The sequence below is a fragment of the Phanerochaete carnosa genome, assembly GCF_000300595.1.
Source record: "Phanerochaete carnosa HHB-10118-sp unplaced genomic scaffold PHACAscaffold_3, whole genome shotgun sequence".
NCBI classification, from domain to species: domain Eukaryota; kingdom Fungi; phylum Basidiomycota; class Agaricomycetes; order Polyporales; family Phanerochaetaceae; genus Phanerochaete; species Phanerochaete carnosa.
Window position 1 is genome coordinate 2,579,699 of NW_006767630.1, and position 15,963 is coordinate 2,595,661.

At 52.2% G+C, this 15,963-nt stretch overlaps 7 protein-coding genes across 7 annotated transcripts; 1 reads left to right on the forward strand and 6 right to left on the reverse strand.

Annotated features, from left to right (window-relative positions):
* Positions 1 to 2: 2 nt before the first annotated feature.
* PHACADRAFT_116997 (uncharacterized protein) lies at positions 3 to 945 on the reverse strand (the record flags this gene model as incomplete). The annotated part of the gene is made up of 3 exons (XM_007393495.1): positions 780 to 945; positions 408 to 721; positions 3 to 354 (listed from the first exon to the last, which is right to left on the reverse strand). Coding segments are annotated over exons 1-3 (777 nt in total), but the record flags the coding sequence as incomplete, so codon positions are not given.
* A 56-nt stretch (positions 946 to 1,001) lies between these two features.
* PHACADRAFT_252409 (uncharacterized protein) lies at positions 1,002 to 2,621 on the reverse strand. Its single transcript, XM_007393496.1, has 3 exons — positions 1,975 to 2,621; positions 1,466 to 1,916; positions 1,002 to 1,411 (listed from the first exon to the last, which is right to left on the reverse strand). The coding sequence occupies exons 1-3, from the start codon at positions 2,527 to 2,529 to the stop codon at positions 1,164 to 1,166; spliced, it is 1,254 nt and encodes a 417-aa protein (XP_007393558.1). The 5' UTR covers positions 2,530 to 2,621; the 3' UTR covers positions 1,002 to 1,163.
* Positions 2,622 to 2,742: 121 nt separating this feature from the next.
* Positions 2,743 to 5,032, reverse strand: PHACADRAFT_182602 (uncharacterized protein). Its single transcript, XM_007393497.1, has 6 exons — positions 4,878 to 5,032; positions 4,674 to 4,822; positions 4,253 to 4,614; positions 3,952 to 4,196; positions 2,991 to 3,899; positions 2,743 to 2,934 (listed from the first exon to the last, which is right to left on the reverse strand). Exons 1-6 carry the CDS (start codon positions 4,974 to 4,976, stop codon positions 2,893 to 2,895), a joined length of 1,806 nt encoding a protein of 601 aa, XP_007393559.1. The 5' UTR covers positions 4,977 to 5,032; the 3' UTR covers positions 2,743 to 2,892.
* Positions 5,033 to 5,351: 319 nt separating this feature from the next.
* Positions 5,352 to 7,368, reverse strand: PHACADRAFT_252411 (uncharacterized protein). Its single transcript, XM_007393498.1, has one exon. It carries the CDS (start codon positions 7,008 to 7,010, stop codon positions 5,433 to 5,435), a length of 1,578 nt encoding a protein of 525 aa, XP_007393560.1. The 5' UTR covers positions 7,011 to 7,368; the 3' UTR covers positions 5,352 to 5,432.
* Positions 7,369 to 8,939: 1,571 nt separating this feature from the next.
* On the forward strand, positions 8,940 to 11,084 carry PHACADRAFT_171498 (uncharacterized protein). Its single transcript, XM_007393499.1, has 6 exons — positions 8,940 to 9,003; positions 9,067 to 9,119; positions 9,173 to 9,251; positions 9,310 to 10,028; positions 10,208 to 10,342; positions 10,998 to 11,084. The coding sequence occupies exons 3-6, from the start codon at positions 9,185 to 9,187 to the stop codon at positions 11,016 to 11,018; spliced, it is 942 nt and encodes a 313-aa protein (XP_007393561.1). The 5' UTR covers positions 8,940 to 9,003; positions 9,067 to 9,119; positions 9,173 to 9,184; the 3' UTR covers positions 11,019 to 11,084.
* An 862-nt stretch (positions 11,085 to 11,946) lies between these two features.
* On the reverse strand, positions 11,947 to 12,253 carry PHACADRAFT_252415 (uncharacterized protein). The gene has a single exon (XM_007393501.1). The coding sequence runs from the start codon at positions 12,211 to 12,213 to the stop codon at positions 11,968 to 11,970; it is 246 nt and encodes an 81-aa protein (XP_007393563.1). The 5' UTR covers positions 12,214 to 12,253; the 3' UTR covers positions 11,947 to 11,967.
* A 1,341-nt stretch (positions 12,254 to 13,594) lies between these two features.
* On the reverse strand, positions 13,595 to 15,124 carry PHACADRAFT_252417 (uncharacterized protein). Its single transcript, XM_007393502.1, has 6 exons — positions 14,792 to 15,124; positions 14,482 to 14,735; positions 14,310 to 14,421; positions 14,119 to 14,259; positions 13,956 to 14,062; positions 13,595 to 13,904 (listed from the first exon to the last, which is right to left on the reverse strand). The coding sequence occupies exons 1-6, from the start codon at positions 15,006 to 15,008 to the stop codon at positions 13,881 to 13,883; spliced, it is 855 nt and encodes a 284-aa protein (XP_007393564.1). The 5' UTR covers positions 15,009 to 15,124; the 3' UTR covers positions 13,595 to 13,880.
* Positions 15,125 to 15,963: the final 839 nt, after the last annotated feature.

Here is a 15,963-nt window from a genome sequence, read left to right on the forward strand (position 1 = left end):
GCAACCTGGCTTGCCGAGCCAAGTTCATCGTCACGACCCCATTTGTCCTTCTCTTGCGCCCTACCGACGCCTGAGACCGTGACATCGTATCCCCACTCTCGGGCAGCTGCCTCGCACCATACCCTAAACTCCTGTACAGTCCATTCAAACTTGTGATCGTGGTGGCGGAAGATCCGATTTGTCCGGCCGGTGGGATCTGGGAAGCCTCTGCGGGCAGAGGGAGGAGCATCTGGAGCGGTGAATCTCGCGTTGTAGTCATAGGACGGAGTTGTGATAAGTAGGAGGTGGGGATGGTACACGCCCAAAAGCATGGGGGCGAATTCAGGTAGGACGCCCTCAGGGAGATGTTCGATACTGCAAGACAGAAGATGAACGTGGCCGTAGCCAGGTCGTGTGAGATGACGTACACTTCAGTGGAGATGATACACTCTACATCAACAAACTCGGAGTTGAAGGACTCCAGCCCGCCGTGCCAGAGCTTGACGTCCAACGATTCCCAGCGCGTAAGCCATGACTCTTTCGAGGGCGGCGCTGTAACCATGGTTGCGAGCTCGAGCTCGGCGGCAGATATGTCCAAAGCGTGTATAGATAGGACATGTAGGGTATCTTGTACAGGCTGAGGCGAGCCATTTTTGCAATCTAAGCGCAGTGGTCCGCGCCACGGCGCCGGATTGGAGAGGCAGGCGATCGTCTCGCCTTCCCCACACCCGATGTCAACGACCTGAAGTACAATCGTCAGGCGCAAGCACTTCGCCACACGGGCGGCCGCGTGTACCTACACGTGTTGTACCTTCGCGACGCATCTCCTCAAAGACCCATGCACGTCTCTGTAGGTACAATGCAGGTTGGAACGTTACTGAGAGCTCCTCATTAGCGTCGTCGTCGACCATGGCGGGTAGTCGACTTCGAGCGATGCGGTTGAAGTGATGGCGAGAACGAAGCAAGTAATATGACGCGTTAGCCAAAGAGAGCTTCAGTATTCCCCACAATTTCCCAAGTTAAATAATTAAAAAGAGAAAGGGCGAATGAATACACAGCGGAAGACCTAAGTGCGTACAATTACATGCATGTCTACATGAAAAGCGAAGAACTTTAGTTACTAAATCTCCTGGTATCCAAAGAGTGGCTCAGTAGATAGTCAGATACCGTTCACATGAATTTAATTAAATGAGTCCGGCTGTCCTCAAGTCCCGCGCCAACCTCGCCTCTGACTCGTTCATCATATGTGGCTCTCCCTGGTCCTCAGTGTGAAGATCATCTGCTCCAACATTGAGCCACCCCAACAGAGGATGATGGGTGTTCGCGGCACTATCTGGTTGTGTTGTAGGTGGTGGTGCGGAGGAACGTATCGAGCGTTCCCATCGCTTCACCCGGAAGTAACCAGCGAAAGATGACAGTAAGAGGAACCAACCTTCACGACATATAATTAGCACAGTGCACTGCTCGTTATGCAGGCGTGACTCACCCAGGGTCATGAGCAAAAATGCCACCCAATCCCGGGAGGTAATGTCTGCATCTAACGGCACCTCCACAACAGTACCATTTTGATACGCGACGGACGAAAACGAGGCATGCGCATCCGAAGCCACCGTTACGTTTGCCCATGCGGGCGCAGGTGTGACTTCGGTGGCGAGTTCCTCAGCTGCCCGTCGCCGCGATTGGAAACCGAATTGAATGAGCGTGAGACCCAGACCGACGCGTGAGCCGTATTTTGCAGCGTGAGTTGTGTGTAGTAGATATGTGAAGAGGAATCCGATGAATTGAAAGAAGTAGGAGATGAAGGCATTGGCGAAGAAGAGGTACCAGGCTCCGGTCGGCAGGTCGTCGACTATCATGTCGGCATTAGGATCCAGGCTCGAGGTGATGGTGGTCTCCCAATAGGGCGGGACAGCATCCGCCTGAGCTTCATTGTACGACTAGGTTTGTGACATGTCAGCGACATGCAAGCTGGGGGCGCATTCCTCTGTGACTCACCGGCGGGGCCTGGTTTTGAGCCTCCTCTGGGACCATGTAGATGCTACCATCGTCATTGCGAACTTGGACAGCCCTACTCGGTTTCGCCATCACATTCGCAAAGACGCCATCATTATCCATGCCTCCGCCAACAGCTCTCTGCGATGCTGCATCTATTGGTAATCGCTGATAGTGTTGAGGCAACAAAGCACCCGCCATCCGCTTGAAGAACGAGGGCCGACTGAAGCTGGGCCGAATAGGAGAGCTTGGTAATACTCCATTAGAGTTACCGATAGCATTCTGGTACGCAACGGATGGGTCGGGAGGAGACCCCGGTGGAGGAAGGTCGTAGTCGTAGTCACGCTCGAAGTCGTATGCCGCTGGCGTCGCTACGGACAGCGGCAGCAGTCCTCGTTCGAGCGAACGAGGCATCGTACTCTGCACTAAAGGTGTAGACTCTGACTGATGGTCGTCTTCCTCTTCATCGTCATCCAGCTGGAACGCTTCGTGCATCTCACGCTCAGCATCGGGTACCGAGCGCGGGTTAGGTAAAGGGGCGTATTGGGCGGATGGCATAGTTCAAAGCAGGGAGTGGTAGTATCCAAGCTATATATAAGTTAGTGAAGAACGATACCGTAAAGGAGCAATGCGGTGAACATAGGAAAGGCTCAAGATGGTGTGTAAGTGGAAAGGTGGCGGTGCGCTAAATCCGACCCAGCCTCCCCGAGAGCGCCAATGGCGGCAGTCCGCCGGGCTCGCCCAACAGACATGGTTGCCCAGTTCCAACACACCATTGTGACACAAGGACAGCGTGCGCTTGTAATGAGAAAGCTCAAAGAAGTATAAGAGTACAAGGGTTAAACGTTCAATAGAAGCATTCATTCTGGCTACGATGCACGCTAAGGAGGCGGCGCGGTATCCTCAAGTACTGCCCGTCCGTTATCCCAGTAAACCCTTGACGTACTTCAGAAGATCCCGACCCTGCGCCGATTGAATATGGTGAATTTTCGCCGTAAACAGATGATAGATGGACGTACGCCTCGAGTTTTTACTCCCTCTACCATGGCGCCCACTTGGTCAAGTTCTTGCACTTCCCCTTCAACAGGAGCACTCGTATTTCCAGAGTTTGCCGTAACATGTGTCTCGATGAGGCTGCTAGGCCGACCTAATCTCTGTTTTTGCGTGGCGCCATATCGTAAGACCATTGACATGACAGCCCTCCAGCCCTCGGTGGCTTGAAGCTGTCCATTGACCTGCAACAAGGACGGATTTGAGCCAAGCGTATAAGACTCGGCTCGCGTTGTCGGTGTCTGCGGGCGGATGGCGGGAAGAACAGGAGGAGATGGGAGGACCGTCGATTTTACAACATAAGGGCAGTACGATCGATGTTCTTTCAGAACATCCAACTGTCTCCGTGGCTGACTTGTCGTCTCCCCAGCCGATGATGGGCCAGAAGGCATCGGTATGACGTCCCCATTAGAGTGGAGCTGAGGAATAAATGCCCACAAGCCAATCCGTCGCTGGCACAGGGGGCAGAAAAGCAACGTGCTGTCTGGCCTCGTCCTTGAGATAGCAGAAGCGCTCGCGCTGGCTATGCTCAATGTGCTGAGGCCTCGCCCGCTCGGTGACGGTCGAGGACTCGACGGTGTAGGAGTGGAACTGCGGGATATGGAGGTGTAGTTCGGACCAAGATTCGGACGCCTGGGAGTTGACGGTGCGATCGATACTGACCGCGAGATTGACGTAGGCTGGGGGATTGCTGAAGGGGTTGTTGGTAGCACAATTGTCCATCCAAACAATGCAGTTAATATAGCAGTCTCGCAGGGTTCAGGCGCTTCATCAGCTTCCATGAATTCTGCAGCAGAATCTGTACCGCTAGGAGGAACGTCTTTGTGCAGCTTGGGGGGGCGGAGAATGGCGAGGAGTGTCTGGAGTTGAGCAGCCGACTGGGTGATATATGTGAGAGACACCAACACTATTCGTAAATGGTAAACTCACAAGTGGGTGCTTGATTTGTATATTTTTGACAACAAGATCAAGCTTCGCAGCCCGAGCTTTCAGCTCTCTCGTCGTAACAGAAGGAGTCTGCAGGGGAACTCGATATATTGAGTCTTTACGACAGTTAGTAATGTTCGCAGGACGAGTGATTTTCAACTTGCCTTCGCATTGCTTAAACTTCCATGGGCATCCGTCCTTGTGCATCTCCACGAGATTGGTACGCATTTTCTCGATAAGCGCGGTGGCTATAAAGTTGACGAGTTGGTCAATACGAACTGGTCTCTTTGACTCGCATACATACCGGCATCTCTTCCCATCCCATGGCTATTCGCAATAACCCAAGATACGCCACAAATACCGCAGACCAGCCTATCCTTCCCTTCGTTTACCCATCCGCACTTTGCCGCAGCCACTGCATCTATTGACGCGGGCTTATTTGCGTATGTGGTAAGCTTGTAAGAAGAGAGGCGGGAGAGAAAAGATGCTGTCGAGGAAGGACGATATTCAGAAGCGGTAGAGGGGGCAGACAAAAGTGAGAGCGACGGCGTATGTCCCGGTTTGAAGGGTATTGACTTGCGAGTCTTTGTAGCCGCGCGGTTCAGGATAGAAACAAAGTGAGGGGCGGTCTTGGAGAGACTGTCTAGACGCGAGATTTGCGTCGGTCTACCAGAAAGGGGAGCATGCGTTGGCAAGGGATTGAGGAATGAGCTTGCAAAACATACTCCTTCGAGCCTTTCTTGATGCCGTACTTCGACAGAGTGGAATATAGTGAGCGGGAGAGCTTTGCTCGCTTTGACGGTGGAGGTGTTTCAGAAGATGCGAGTGATCCCACTGCCTCGTCCAATTTATGAATTGCATCCTCGAATTTGCGCTGTCAATTTGAATGTTAGCATTCGCATTGAGCTTCACATGTACAAAAGATGAACCTTGAATCCACGGTCTCCTGCGTTATCTCCTCCAAGATGCGTAACACTTCGGTTGCGGGAAACGGGAGGATTGGATGTCGCTGCTGTAGGAGAAGACATGGTGGCTCGAAGGATGGGGTTGAGCGCTGAACGTTGAACGTTGAACGTGTATTGGTGCACGCGTCAACGCTCATTCAAGTTAGGGCGCCATCCACATTTCACGCCACCAATTTCCCCGCTCGCACATGCCGGAGTTGACGAGTCTCGTCAAGATAGTATTCATTAGCTGTTGAAACTCTAAATGTACTATTTCTAGATCCCATGTCTCTAAGTTACATTCTACTGCTACTTCCAACTACTTTCCAATATCATTCCAGCATCATGAATCCTTGCCCTGCGACATACTATCAGCACTCAAGTACTCAAGCTAAGGTGAATAACTCGCTTCCATCACCGATCACGATGGTGTAAGCTGACCGAGTTGGATTTCCGGTACTGATACTGCCAGCGCGGAACTAGGCAATAAAGTCGACTGCAGGACTAAAACGCGATACTGACAGAGTCCCTACGCAACCTCTACCCTCTCCGTCCATTCCTCATTGGCATAACGATTCGTTGCACGCGTGCCAGGCGGTCTCTGGCCTCCAATCCTTTCAATATACCCACAATAGTCCGCGCGCCTTGATCGTCTCCTCGAAGATATAAGGCCTTGATGAACATCTTGTACAACGGTCGCACATGAATCGCGTACAGGATGGGCGACGTCAGTTCGGGCACCTGGAACTGGATGTCGCTCGTGGAGTGCATCCCGAAAGGCCCGACACCTGGGGAGAACGAGTCGCTGACCGGATAGCCGCTACGAACCATTCGATCAAAGAGAGCACGAACGGCTTGGCTGTCGACGGCCTTGGTCCAGTGCAAGATGGCTTTCAGGAGGATGTTGACTGTGACTCGATCCGGCACGAAACCTTGTTCCTCGCGTAGCTTGCTGAAAACCGCAAGTGCATGGCGCACTCGGCGTGCTTGTCGCTTTTTTCCACGAGTAACGCTTGCATAAATGATAGTGTTCCCGATTGCTATCCGGTTACGTTGAATAACTCCGTCGTTAGTCCCCGTGCAGAACAGCTGGGAGGAGCGGGCATAGCCAGCAAGGACCTTAGAGACAAGTCGAACCTCGGCGGAAGTTCTCGCTGCCACCCATGGCCCGAGTACCTTCAATAATCGAGAAGGCTTCTTCCGAGAGCTACGGAGCAATTGTAAAAGGTGGGCAGAGATGGATAGTTGCCCCTCTCTTGGCCAGGGATATTTCAACATAGATGCTGCCGCCTTGTACGCTCCAGTACGAACAAGTTTAAGCATGAGGGTGCGTTGAGTGTCCGCGTTAATGAGCCCACTGCGATGCAGCAAGCGAAGTGCCGCCCATGACTGACGTTGTTGAACAAACTCTTCCGCGGTAAGTATCAGGAATCGCTCGCTGAAGAATGATGGCCAAAACTTCTGGATCGCCCCGATGAGGCGAGGGAGCCAGGAAAGACGACGAACCATGAGTGCAGCAAGAAGGCTTTCCTCCAGCCCTCTGGGAGGCTGACTAGGGGGACGTTGAGTCCGTACCAGTCCACTGACAGATCTCTCGAATGATCGGGGAGAGAGAAGCGTCCGCGATGGATCCACAACACATTGAAGGAGACTGGCCAAGACGTCCAGCTTGTGTTCAACTCGTAATCCGGGATCGTCGACATAACGGAGAGCGTCCACAGTATTGCCACGGGCGGCGATTTGCATAGCGAGTTCGCGTATGATGTTGGAATCGATCGTCAAATGAGACTGCTGCGCCCAAGCAAACACTCTGGCACCCATCTCAATGTCGACCACGAGTAGCCGAGCGAGGACATCCTGGACGACAACAGAGCGTGACGGGGGATGGACATGTGCAAGAATTGTAAGAAAGATTTGGCGGATGTCATGACCGTGGGCAATGGTGGCGGCGCAGTATTCCGCTGCAACTTCGCGAGCTGCAAAAGAACCACTAGTCTGGAGGAAAGACCAAGAGTTCTCTACAAATTCAATGTCTCCGATGCGTCTGGCGACCCGTAGAAAAGTAGCAATAATGGTACTTTCGATGGACAAGTATATCCGAGACTCTCTTAGTCGCATCGCCGACCACTTATACCACAGCGATTCGAGGATGCGTCGTATTGTAACAAGTTCTGTAGCGCCGCTATGGTCGTATACGCCGGTCCTCGTCTTCTGGTTCGCAGCATTCTCAATTTGAGAGAGGATGCATAAGGCTTTCCAGCTCCATGATCCGCCGGGATCCTCGTGCAGACAGAGATCCTCCATCTCTGTCAACGAGCACCTCTGCGAGGATGCAATAAAGCACAACTGTGCCCACGCAGTATCAATAGCTGAACCGACAAGGTGGTCTGGTGACAGCTCTGTGATGGTGGCTTCCAAGGACCAACGCAAGAGATGCGAATGCGGATTGGACACGACGCTAGGTAGGCTCGTGTTGCATGTGAAGGCGTGAGAGATGGATTGCGTAAGGTCTTCTATGGTCATGAGACGGGTGTCGCTAGAAGCATCGGGGGTATCGGGAGATGGCAGGCGGGCTGCGTTCGCCAGTGCATTTTGAGCTCGTGAAGACAGAGATGCAAGAAGCTTTGTCTTGCGATGTTGAGATGCGTGCCGCGAGGACACTGTGACTAATCGCCAGAGAAAGTCGAGCAGTTTCACATTGATGTACGACAGTCGAACGACGACGTTGCAGAAGGTGTCAATAGCTTCTTCTACGCATTCAGGATGCTGTAAAAGGGCTTCGAGGTATGGTAGATGTACATCGGGGTGAAATGAGGTAGAGCATATGGTTTCGTAGTGGGTGCCAGCACTTCGCAAGGAACGCTTAGCCTTCGCATTCAGATCTGCAAAACATAATAAGCCAATGATCCATCACACGACTAGAGAGCACTTACGTTCAGTTCGGATCCGCCCATCAAACTCGCTCAATCGTGCGTGCATCCCAAAGAAGCGATCACTCCTACTCAGCTTCCGGAGTTGACGGTCTTTCTCGCGGATGATTTCAGTGACTAATGGCCAATAAGAGCGGCCTGGCTTGGCTTGACTAGGAATACGAGCGGCCAGTGGGTGTGCAAATATCGACTCGTAGGGTGCCCCAGAAGACAGCGAGAGGGTACCAAACAAGCCGATCAAAGCACTGAATTCCGAAGCAGTAAGGTGGTGAACTAGATTGCGGGCTTTAGCAGAGCGATAGATAGAGCGGATAGTATTAGCAGTGTATACAGTTGGCTTTGGTCGAGTGAGGTTATCGGGTGACAATAGCGCCTTCAAGGCCAGGATAGCGGAGGAGCTGAATGACGTGCCCGGTTCGGGACATGAAATTGTCATACGACGCTCTTCCAGCGAAATAGGCAAATGTTGAGGGGTAGAGGTGGTGCAGGATGGAGGAGTGACATCTGGTGAGGATGCGCGATCTTCACTACTGAGAACGTCTGTGACACGTCCTGCATGCTGGTCGGCCTTGCCTCGGCAATGTGTCAGCACGCGAGCCACAGTGTTATACAGAGACAAGCTGCGCCCCTCAGGAGTTCGCTGGGGTGTAAGACGCATGAAACATGCCGTACTGTGTTACAAGTTAGCCTACGTTGGCAAACACTGAGAGCTCACACGCGACTAACCGTATGTTATACGAGGCGCAGATCTGTCCGCCCACCACACGAATGTGTGGCAAACGCCATCTCAACATGCCATTGCATGAGCAGTTTCTGAACAATGTGCAGTGCTCGCGGTGTGTGCGCCGCGCGCTTCACCTCAGAGTCGGGAAAAGACGTGGCGCGTCTCACGCCGGCGAGTGAGAGATGATATCTAAGGCCGCACGATAACACTCAGGCGCAACGTCCAGGCTGCAGAAACGTGTTCGACGCGTCGCCCGTTGACCAGGAAGTTTAGGGCGACGCCGTCGTCGCCTGCATGTACAAGGGCGCCGAGACGTGTCCCGGTAACTGCCGAGGCACGTGCAAACTCAATTTTTGGTACTGTACGCCACAGTCTGCCGCCAGCTTTCGACGTCGAGGACTCAGCTCGTTCACCATTAAAACGAACAGTCGCCTTGAAAAATCCTTTGGCACCACAGGTGGGTGAGTGCTGTACCGCACCCGCTGTGTTACTTGGGGCGAAATGCTCAAATAAATTCCAGAGGTCAATTGGGAGGCACTGAGTTAATCTACGACACCACATTTCGCAACACCTGTGAGTTTCGTGCTCGGCTACCCGAGGGCTATCTGGGCTTACCCGTGTCGCAGACAGTCAATACAATGGGTGCCACTCGTGCGCAGAAGGAACTCTACTTCCAGAAGCTCAAGGAGCTTGTTGCGAGGCACCGTGAGTGTCGGCGTTTTCTATTTCAACAGTAAACATTGTTAAAGGCGTTCACGACCAGCCTCCATTTTTGTTGTCAATGTCGACAATGTTGGGTCCAACCAAATGCATCAGATCCGTGTTGCTCTCCGTGGCAAGGGTGTCGTGGTCATGGGCAAGAACACCATGGTTCGCCGTGCCCTGCGTTCCATCCTCGCCGAGTACCCCCAGTTCGAGAAGCTCCTTCCCCATGTCAGGGGTAACATCGGTTTTGTTTTCACCTCTCACGACCTCAAGGAGATTCGTGACCTCATTACCGCCAATAAGGTCGCTGCTCCTGCCCGTGCTAACTCTTTCGCTCCCCTCGATGTCACTATTCCCGCCGGCAACACTGGTATGGAACCGGGCAAAACCTCTTTCTTCCAAGCACTCGGTATCCCCACGAAGATCGCTCGTGGTACCATTGAAATCGTCTCCGATGTCCAGGTCGTCTCTGCTGGTACCCGTGTCGGAGCTTCTGAGGCTACCCTGCTGAACTTGCTGAATATCTCTCCTTTTACTTACGGTATGACTATTGTCCAAATCTTCGATAACGGCAACGTCTTCGCTCCCAGCGTTCTTGACGTTTCTGAGAAGGAGCTTCTTGACCGTTTCTCGAGTGGTATCCAGACCATTGCCGCCATCTCTTTGGCCCTCAATTACCCCACCATCGTATCCGTCATGCATTCTCTCGTCAACTCCTACAAGAACCTGCTGGCGGTCTCGATCGCCACCGACTACACCTTCGAGGGTTCAGAGAAGGTCAGCCCTCTATCAATGTATATTCTTGTCATCCAACGATGTTCATATAAGCTTACACTGAAAATGCTGAGCGTCTGAAGGACGCATGCTGTAATATTACTTATGTTCTGACGGATTTCACAATCGTCTTGTCCGTGACTTGTCCGTGATTATCGATGTCCTAATATGTCTCCCCACAGGTCAAGGAATACCTCGACAACCCCGAGGCTTTCGCGGTCTCTGCCGCGCCTGTTGCTGAGACGGCTGCCACTGCTGATACTGCCCCTGCTGCAGAGGAGAAGAAAGAAGAGGAGGAAGAGGAGGATGACGACATGGTAAGTGCACATGTTGTGCCGCTGCGCCTAGGGTGTATATGGCCTTGTCCTGAACAACTATGCTCTCCTGTGCGCCATATATCTCTCACGCGCAGCCTCCTTGTAGATATTGGGATACCCATCTATGCCTCATAGCATCTCCTCCATTCTACTCTCGCGATTCCTCCTCGACCTGCGAGAAATGCACGCACACACAAACTACACCATTCAAGACGCCGAAACATTGACGGCACCGAAGTTCAGTCCTATCGGATGTTCTATGACTGGGCTGTCATCCAGAGAAAGCCGAGGGCCTGCGGTGGAGATCGTACGGGACTTCAGTGATCCGAGCCCGGGAGTACTGTCCACGAGCGATGCGGGCCACGCGATGAGCAGGTTTGGAGACGAGCTAGAACTAAGTCAGATTCATGCAGAGTACCCGTAGGCACTCTGACGAATTACATCTACTCCGCCTCCAGTGTGCGAGACAAGATCGATTTCCGGCCCTTCGTGAGGCGAAGACGTCTGTTGCATCCTCACGTTCGGTGATTCGCAGAAGGTGAACAGAAGCCGAACTTGCGTGTGACTGCACATCATGCATTTAACAACGGGAACATGCTCGTAGCCGTATTGGTTCGGCGGGATGACACAGTCGCGCATGATGATCGTGTTAGAGTACAGAACACTATACGAGTGATGAGGCGCGGATGATATAAACGAGAAAGAAACTTTAGTCGTCGAAGAGACCGAAGCCCTGTAAGCTTCATTAGAGATTGAATGATCATACCATCAGTGTCTGCGTCCAGTAGATTACGGCAGAGTTTACGAACCTGAGGAAGCTATGAAGGATGCATATCAGATGTGGCAATTGTTGCAAGCGCCACAGAAGGCTTACATAGTAGAGAACGATGACGATCACTTGCACGGTGGCGACAACGCTAGATCGGTTCTTTAGAATCAGGCATATCACGTCGCATTCAAAACTTACAGGAAATAGATCAAGCCTGTCGTGGCGTCAGATGGGCACTTCGTGAAAAACAGGGCAGATTTGCGCACCTTGGTTAATGATTAATGTCAGCAACCCCTGACCTTTCAGCATTTCCCACCCTTCCTTCCGTACAAGATATATTGTCCTGACGAGAAGAATAGCTGCAGTATCTTTTAGCACTCCCGCAATCCAGCAACTAACAGATCCGCGGCGCACCTGTGGTGAGGACATCGAATGCAGCCAGTAAGAAAAATGTCAGGACAGTCGCTGCGGTGAATCCGTGAGTGTGAGGTGCAGAAGTCGAGAATCAGTGAACTTCCGTACAGCTGTGGAATGTTATAAGCTCGCAGTCAAAAAGTAAGCCAAGGCGTTCGCTCACATAGGATTAGATGACGTCGAACAGGACACTTGGACATCCTGCCACTATACGGACTTACGTTAAGGCTCGACAGATTTCGCTCAGCTTGACGCCGAGACTTACGATATCGAGACCAATCGTGGACAATCCAACAAGCCCCAGGCCGGCTCCCACAAGGAATGCAGTGCGAGTCAGGTCGAGGATAGCGTATATGCGGAGGACAAAGGAGGCTGCGACCAAACATTCGGTATCAAACTTAACATCAAAGAGGGTACTGTACCCGAAAGTTACCTGTGATAGCTACTCTCGTGAGTAGGATTGAAAAGGCCCATGTAAACCTGTAGAGGGCGTTGCAGCTGGACAGGAGAAGAGAACCGACGTGAGTATCGGGCTGCACTGAGAGAGGGAGGCATACTGTGGCGTGGTATAAGACGAAGCGTAGACGTTGAAGATCTGGAATGCGACAACGGGGTAGCGGAGTAGGAAGTAGATCGCGGTGGACGCTCGCCACTTTTGTCGCCAGACTAGGTCTATCTCTCGCGACATGTTCAGCAGCAGGTCGTACGCGAGCAGTGCTACATCATATCTCTATAAGAGTCATGCAAACCGTCGCTTGTGCCAGGACAGCTTACCGAGCCTTGAATAAGCCGCACATTTATTGACATGGCTGGATACATCAAGTATTGAGTAACGAGGAAAATGGCGGGTAGGCGGCCGTACCTCTCCATAGCGGCATGAATGATAGGTTGCAGAGTCGTCTGGGTGGCCATGCTGTCTCTGCTGGGACAACAAAGAGGGGCAGCTATCCTCTTAGGACGTCATGCCACACCATATATACTAGCTTGAAGAGATACCAAGGCACTAGTACTGCGTCCACGAATAGCTCAAGGCACAGTTATCATAATTTAGACACCCCTGGGATCGAGCCCGTCAGAGATTTGCTCCGCGATATATGATGGAGATATCAGACTAATCCTGAAGATAGATGTTTTTGAACGACATGTTAACACGGATCTAGATATAGACGGTGGCTGCTCTGAATATCAACCTGAGAGTTAGACTCGGAGTCAGCGCTGAAACCATGGTTAAGAAAGGCGGTAGGGAAGTGCATGTAAGGCCAGACTCGGAGGTGAGAGGTTACAGGACATGTCAAAGTAGCCTGAGCATACGCATGGCACCCTGATATGCTCACGTTGGGGTAGATTGGGGTGGGAAAAAGAAGCTCACGATGACCTAACCACTACATGGCGCTGCCATTATTGTAAACCGTTGATAGCCCGCCGTTCGAACGAGCTTTTCGATGTGACCACGATCTAACAAAGTGCCTGATCGAGTGTGGATATCCTAGGCTCTAGGGTGCGTATGATGTTCACGCATGAGCGAGTCGCAAGACTCCGCAGGAATATCCTGGATTTTTGTATGTGCAAGGAACTCACCGTTTAGTACAGGTCAATACTGTCCATAAGGTAGCGCGGACGGACACTCAGCGTTCAACGTTCAACACGAAGTGTGACGGATTCCGTCATCACACATGCAATTAACGTGCCCATCAGCAGTAGCAGGATATCAGTACTTGATTTTGGGTTGGTACATACCGCACTTGTTTTCCCGCCACACACCAGAACCCCACCTCGAAGTCCGCGCCCGAAACCTATTCCATCAGATGGTAGCGTCTTACGGCTAATAAGTCAAATCTCAGTGAGATACGGCTCAAGCACAAGTCGCTACTATCACGTGATTTGTGACTGATGTGACTCCGTCAAATGCATCGTCACGGTACTCTACATTCGTGATGTTGTGAGCCTTGCTCTCAGTTGTAGGGCCACAAGCACTGAAATTGTAATATTTTGAGACTACTAGAATACTTTGAAGGATCAGAATTGCGAGTGGTCGCGTCGAGAGTCCTCGCCGTTTGTGTCACGCAGATCACGTGATAGTAGCGACTTGTGCTTGAGCCGTATCTTATACACATACGAGTATTTAAAGGGCCCTGTAGTCTGGGTACTAAACATACAGGGCAGAAAATACGCACTGTCACAACATTACGAACTAAAAGTACTATAGAAAGTCCAGCCCAGGCCCGAGTGAGTAGGGCGCCGCACTTCGTAACCGAGTGCAGTGGAGTAAGAGAGAACCATTCTAAAAAGCAAGAAATTGGAAGCTGTGAGAGAGCAAATCGCGCATTCTAAGGCATGGCCGACTCCCGAGTATGCCTAAGCGGCAACGAGCTTGAAGATCTGAAGTGTACAGTCAGAGAACTGAGTAAATATGACGGGAGAAGAACGCACTATCTCGTGAACGCTCTCGCCAACAGCACCCTGGAATTCCGAGAGATCGCCAGTGAAGTAAAGCACGCCAACGGAGGGGGAGTATGCGATGTAAGTGGTCTGCTCGTCTGTAGAAAATGTGTTCAGATACGAGGATATTGGAGCAAGGAGATAGCGATATTACCACCGCTGCCGTTGACCCAGTGAGGCGTGAGAATGCCGGTAGAGTCGTCCATACTCCAGATAGCACTCTCTACAGTGTTGCTAATCTTGGTGAGCGACGTGAAGGAGCTATCCTGGCTGGAGGCAGGCTTTCCAGGGAGCGCTGAAGACAATTGAATTCGATGGTCATGCTTATGCGGGGGAGGTACTTACTAGGAGTGACACCGCCGAAGTACGCGTAGTTAGACGTGCCTGGTAGAAGGTCGGCTGAGATGCTCTGAAGACCGGTGATACCTCCGAAGTAAGGGTAGGAAGAGCTCATATCCTAACATGACGTGCGCATAAGTTTATCTGCGTTCTCATATGCATAATTAGTGATACGCACAACAGTAGTCAAGTCAAAGCGGTCGCCGTCACAGTGCGCCAGAACTTCGATCGCATCACCCTTGTTGGGCGAGAAGCCATACTGGCCGAAACGAGTAGTTACATTGGCAAGGTAGCCACTGATGGAGCGGTCAACAGAGGCGATCTCAATAATACCAGAGCGCTGAGTGCAGGAGCCGGATCCTGACGCTTGCTGCGTAGGAGCAGGGCTGTTAGCACCAACAGGCGTGGGAGAAACGCGTGCGACGAGGCGGCCTAGAGAAGACCGAATAAGTGAGATGATGTGGTCTCGAGGTAGTATGTGAACGTACCGTTGCGCCTGTTAGGGGGATTGGGAGGCAGACCGCGGGCCATGCGCTCCGCATTGGTCAAGTGGCGGCTCGAGGGAAGCGGAAGAGTGGAGACGTGGGTAGGTCCGCCCTCAGTGTCACGCTTGGCAAGGCCTCCAGCGGGGGGTGAAGCAAAGCTAGCCGTTGCCAGGAAGGCCGAAAGAGCGGCGAGGGCGAAGACGCGTACGAAAGACTGCATTGAAGAGAAGCTGGTTGCTGTTGAGAGAGGAAGTAAAGACAGTGGGAATTAAACGAATGTCGGGCTGAACGCTGAGTTCAGGGAGAGCAGGTCGTTGCGTGGAGGAGAGGGGCAAGCTGCAGGACGCTGTGAGGGCCGTTGGCGCGTGTCGGGATACTTTATATACGGCCGCCCGGGAGAACTACCGCTTGGCATTGATGCATCATATTTTCAGGCTTCTTCATGCGGTTGCACCTCGTTTACGTGGCTAGGCTGCTTACTAGCCTCATTTAGGACACAATGAAGTCACAACTCAGGGTAGCATGAACTTCAACAAATACCTGCGAAACATTCGGCATTGCACAGACGAAGACGTCCGTTTTCAGTCCTCTATACCTCGTGACTGGCTTTTGTCGTCGGCTGGACAGCGGCAAAATCCGAGACGCCACCAGGACGCCGCCGTGGCTGTGAACATACGGTGTCAGTGCGACCAGTCCACGTTGACCCAATGCTCATGCATCATGTACCATGTGCAGTTCACTCAACAACTGCGTGGGGGTAAATGCCAACGATGACATTCGCGTTCCAGCACTCTTGCGCACAACAGTCATCTGCGTTCTGTGACTATGGCATGACGTATCAGCTCAGGAGGCCGAGGAACAGTTGAACAAACACGTCACTCGCTTGGTCTCCGCAGGAAAGTGAGTGCTTGATACGTTTGTCCAAGGCTTGTTTCCCCACGCAGAGCAGACGAAGATTGCAGGCTACGATTCTGCGCAGCAATCTCTACAGCCCTACGTGCAGTAAAGAGCGACTCGGAAGAGCAGATCCCCGACTAATTAACGACGATGTAGACTTGCGACGTCATTATTGCGCTGGGAACAGAGAACCCGTCGTGAGGGTGCTGTATTCGTCTTCCTCAGGTGAACGTGCGCGCAGATTGGCAGGGCATTCGTGGAGAAACTGTGGCAAGGAC

Bases quoted from the DNA above. Each gene is read 5' to 3' on its own strand.
- PHACADRAFT_252409 (XM_007393496.1), bottom strand. From the start codon at position 2,529: ATGCCATCCGCCCAATACGCCCCTTTACCTAACCCGCGCTCGGTACCC. The intron at 1,917-1,974 runs GTGAGTCACAGA...TCACAAACCTAG, and splicing joins CTCAAAACCAGGCCCCGCCG to TCGTACAATGAAGCTCAGGC. The intron at 1,412-1,465 runs GTGAGTCACGCC...TATGTCGTGAAG, and splicing joins ATTTTTGCTCATGACCCTGG to GTTGGTTCCTCTTACTGTCA.
- PHACADRAFT_182602 (XM_007393497.1), bottom strand. From the start codon at position 4,976: ATGTCTTCTCCTACAGCAGCGACATCCAATCCTCCCGTTTCCCGCAAC. The intron at 4,197-4,252 runs GTATGTATGCGA...TCAACTTTATAG, and splicing joins TGGGATGGGAAGAGATGCCG to CCACCGCGCTTATCGAGAAA. The intron at 3,900-3,951 runs GTGAGTTTACCA...TATATCACCCAG, and splicing joins TACAAATCAAGCACCCACTT to TCGGCTGCTCAACTCCAGAC.
- PHACADRAFT_252411 (XM_007393498.1), bottom strand. From the start codon at position 7,010: ATGCGACTAAGAGAGTCTCGGATATACTTGTCCATCGAAAGTACCATT.
- PHACADRAFT_171498 (XM_007393499.1), top strand. From the start codon at position 9,185: ATGGGTGCCACTCGTGCGCAGAAGGAACTCTACTTCCAGAAGCTCAAG. The intron at 10,029-10,207 runs GTCAGCCCTCTA...GTCTCCCCACAG, and splicing joins CCTTCGAGGGTTCAGAGAAG to GTCAAGGAATACCTCGACAA. The intron at 10,343-10,997 runs GTAAGTGCACAT...ATCGTGTTAGAG, and splicing joins AAGAGGAGGATGACGACATG to TACAGAACACTATACGAGTG.
- PHACADRAFT_252415 (XM_007393501.1), bottom strand. From the start codon at position 12,213: ATGTCGCGAGAGATAGACCTAGTCTGGCGACAAAAGTGGCGAGCGTCC.
- PHACADRAFT_252417 (XM_007393502.1), bottom strand. From the start codon at position 15,008: ATGCAGTCTTTCGTACGCGTCTTCGCCCTCGCCGCTCTTTCGGCCTTC. The intron at 14,736-14,791 runs GTACGTTCACAT...GGTCTTCTCTAG, and splicing joins TCCCCCTAACAGGCGCAACG to GCCGCCTCGTCGCACGCGTT. The intron at 14,422-14,481 runs GTGCGTATCACT...ACGTCATGTTAG, and splicing joins GCTTTGACTTGACTACTGTT to GATATGAGCTCTTCCTACCC.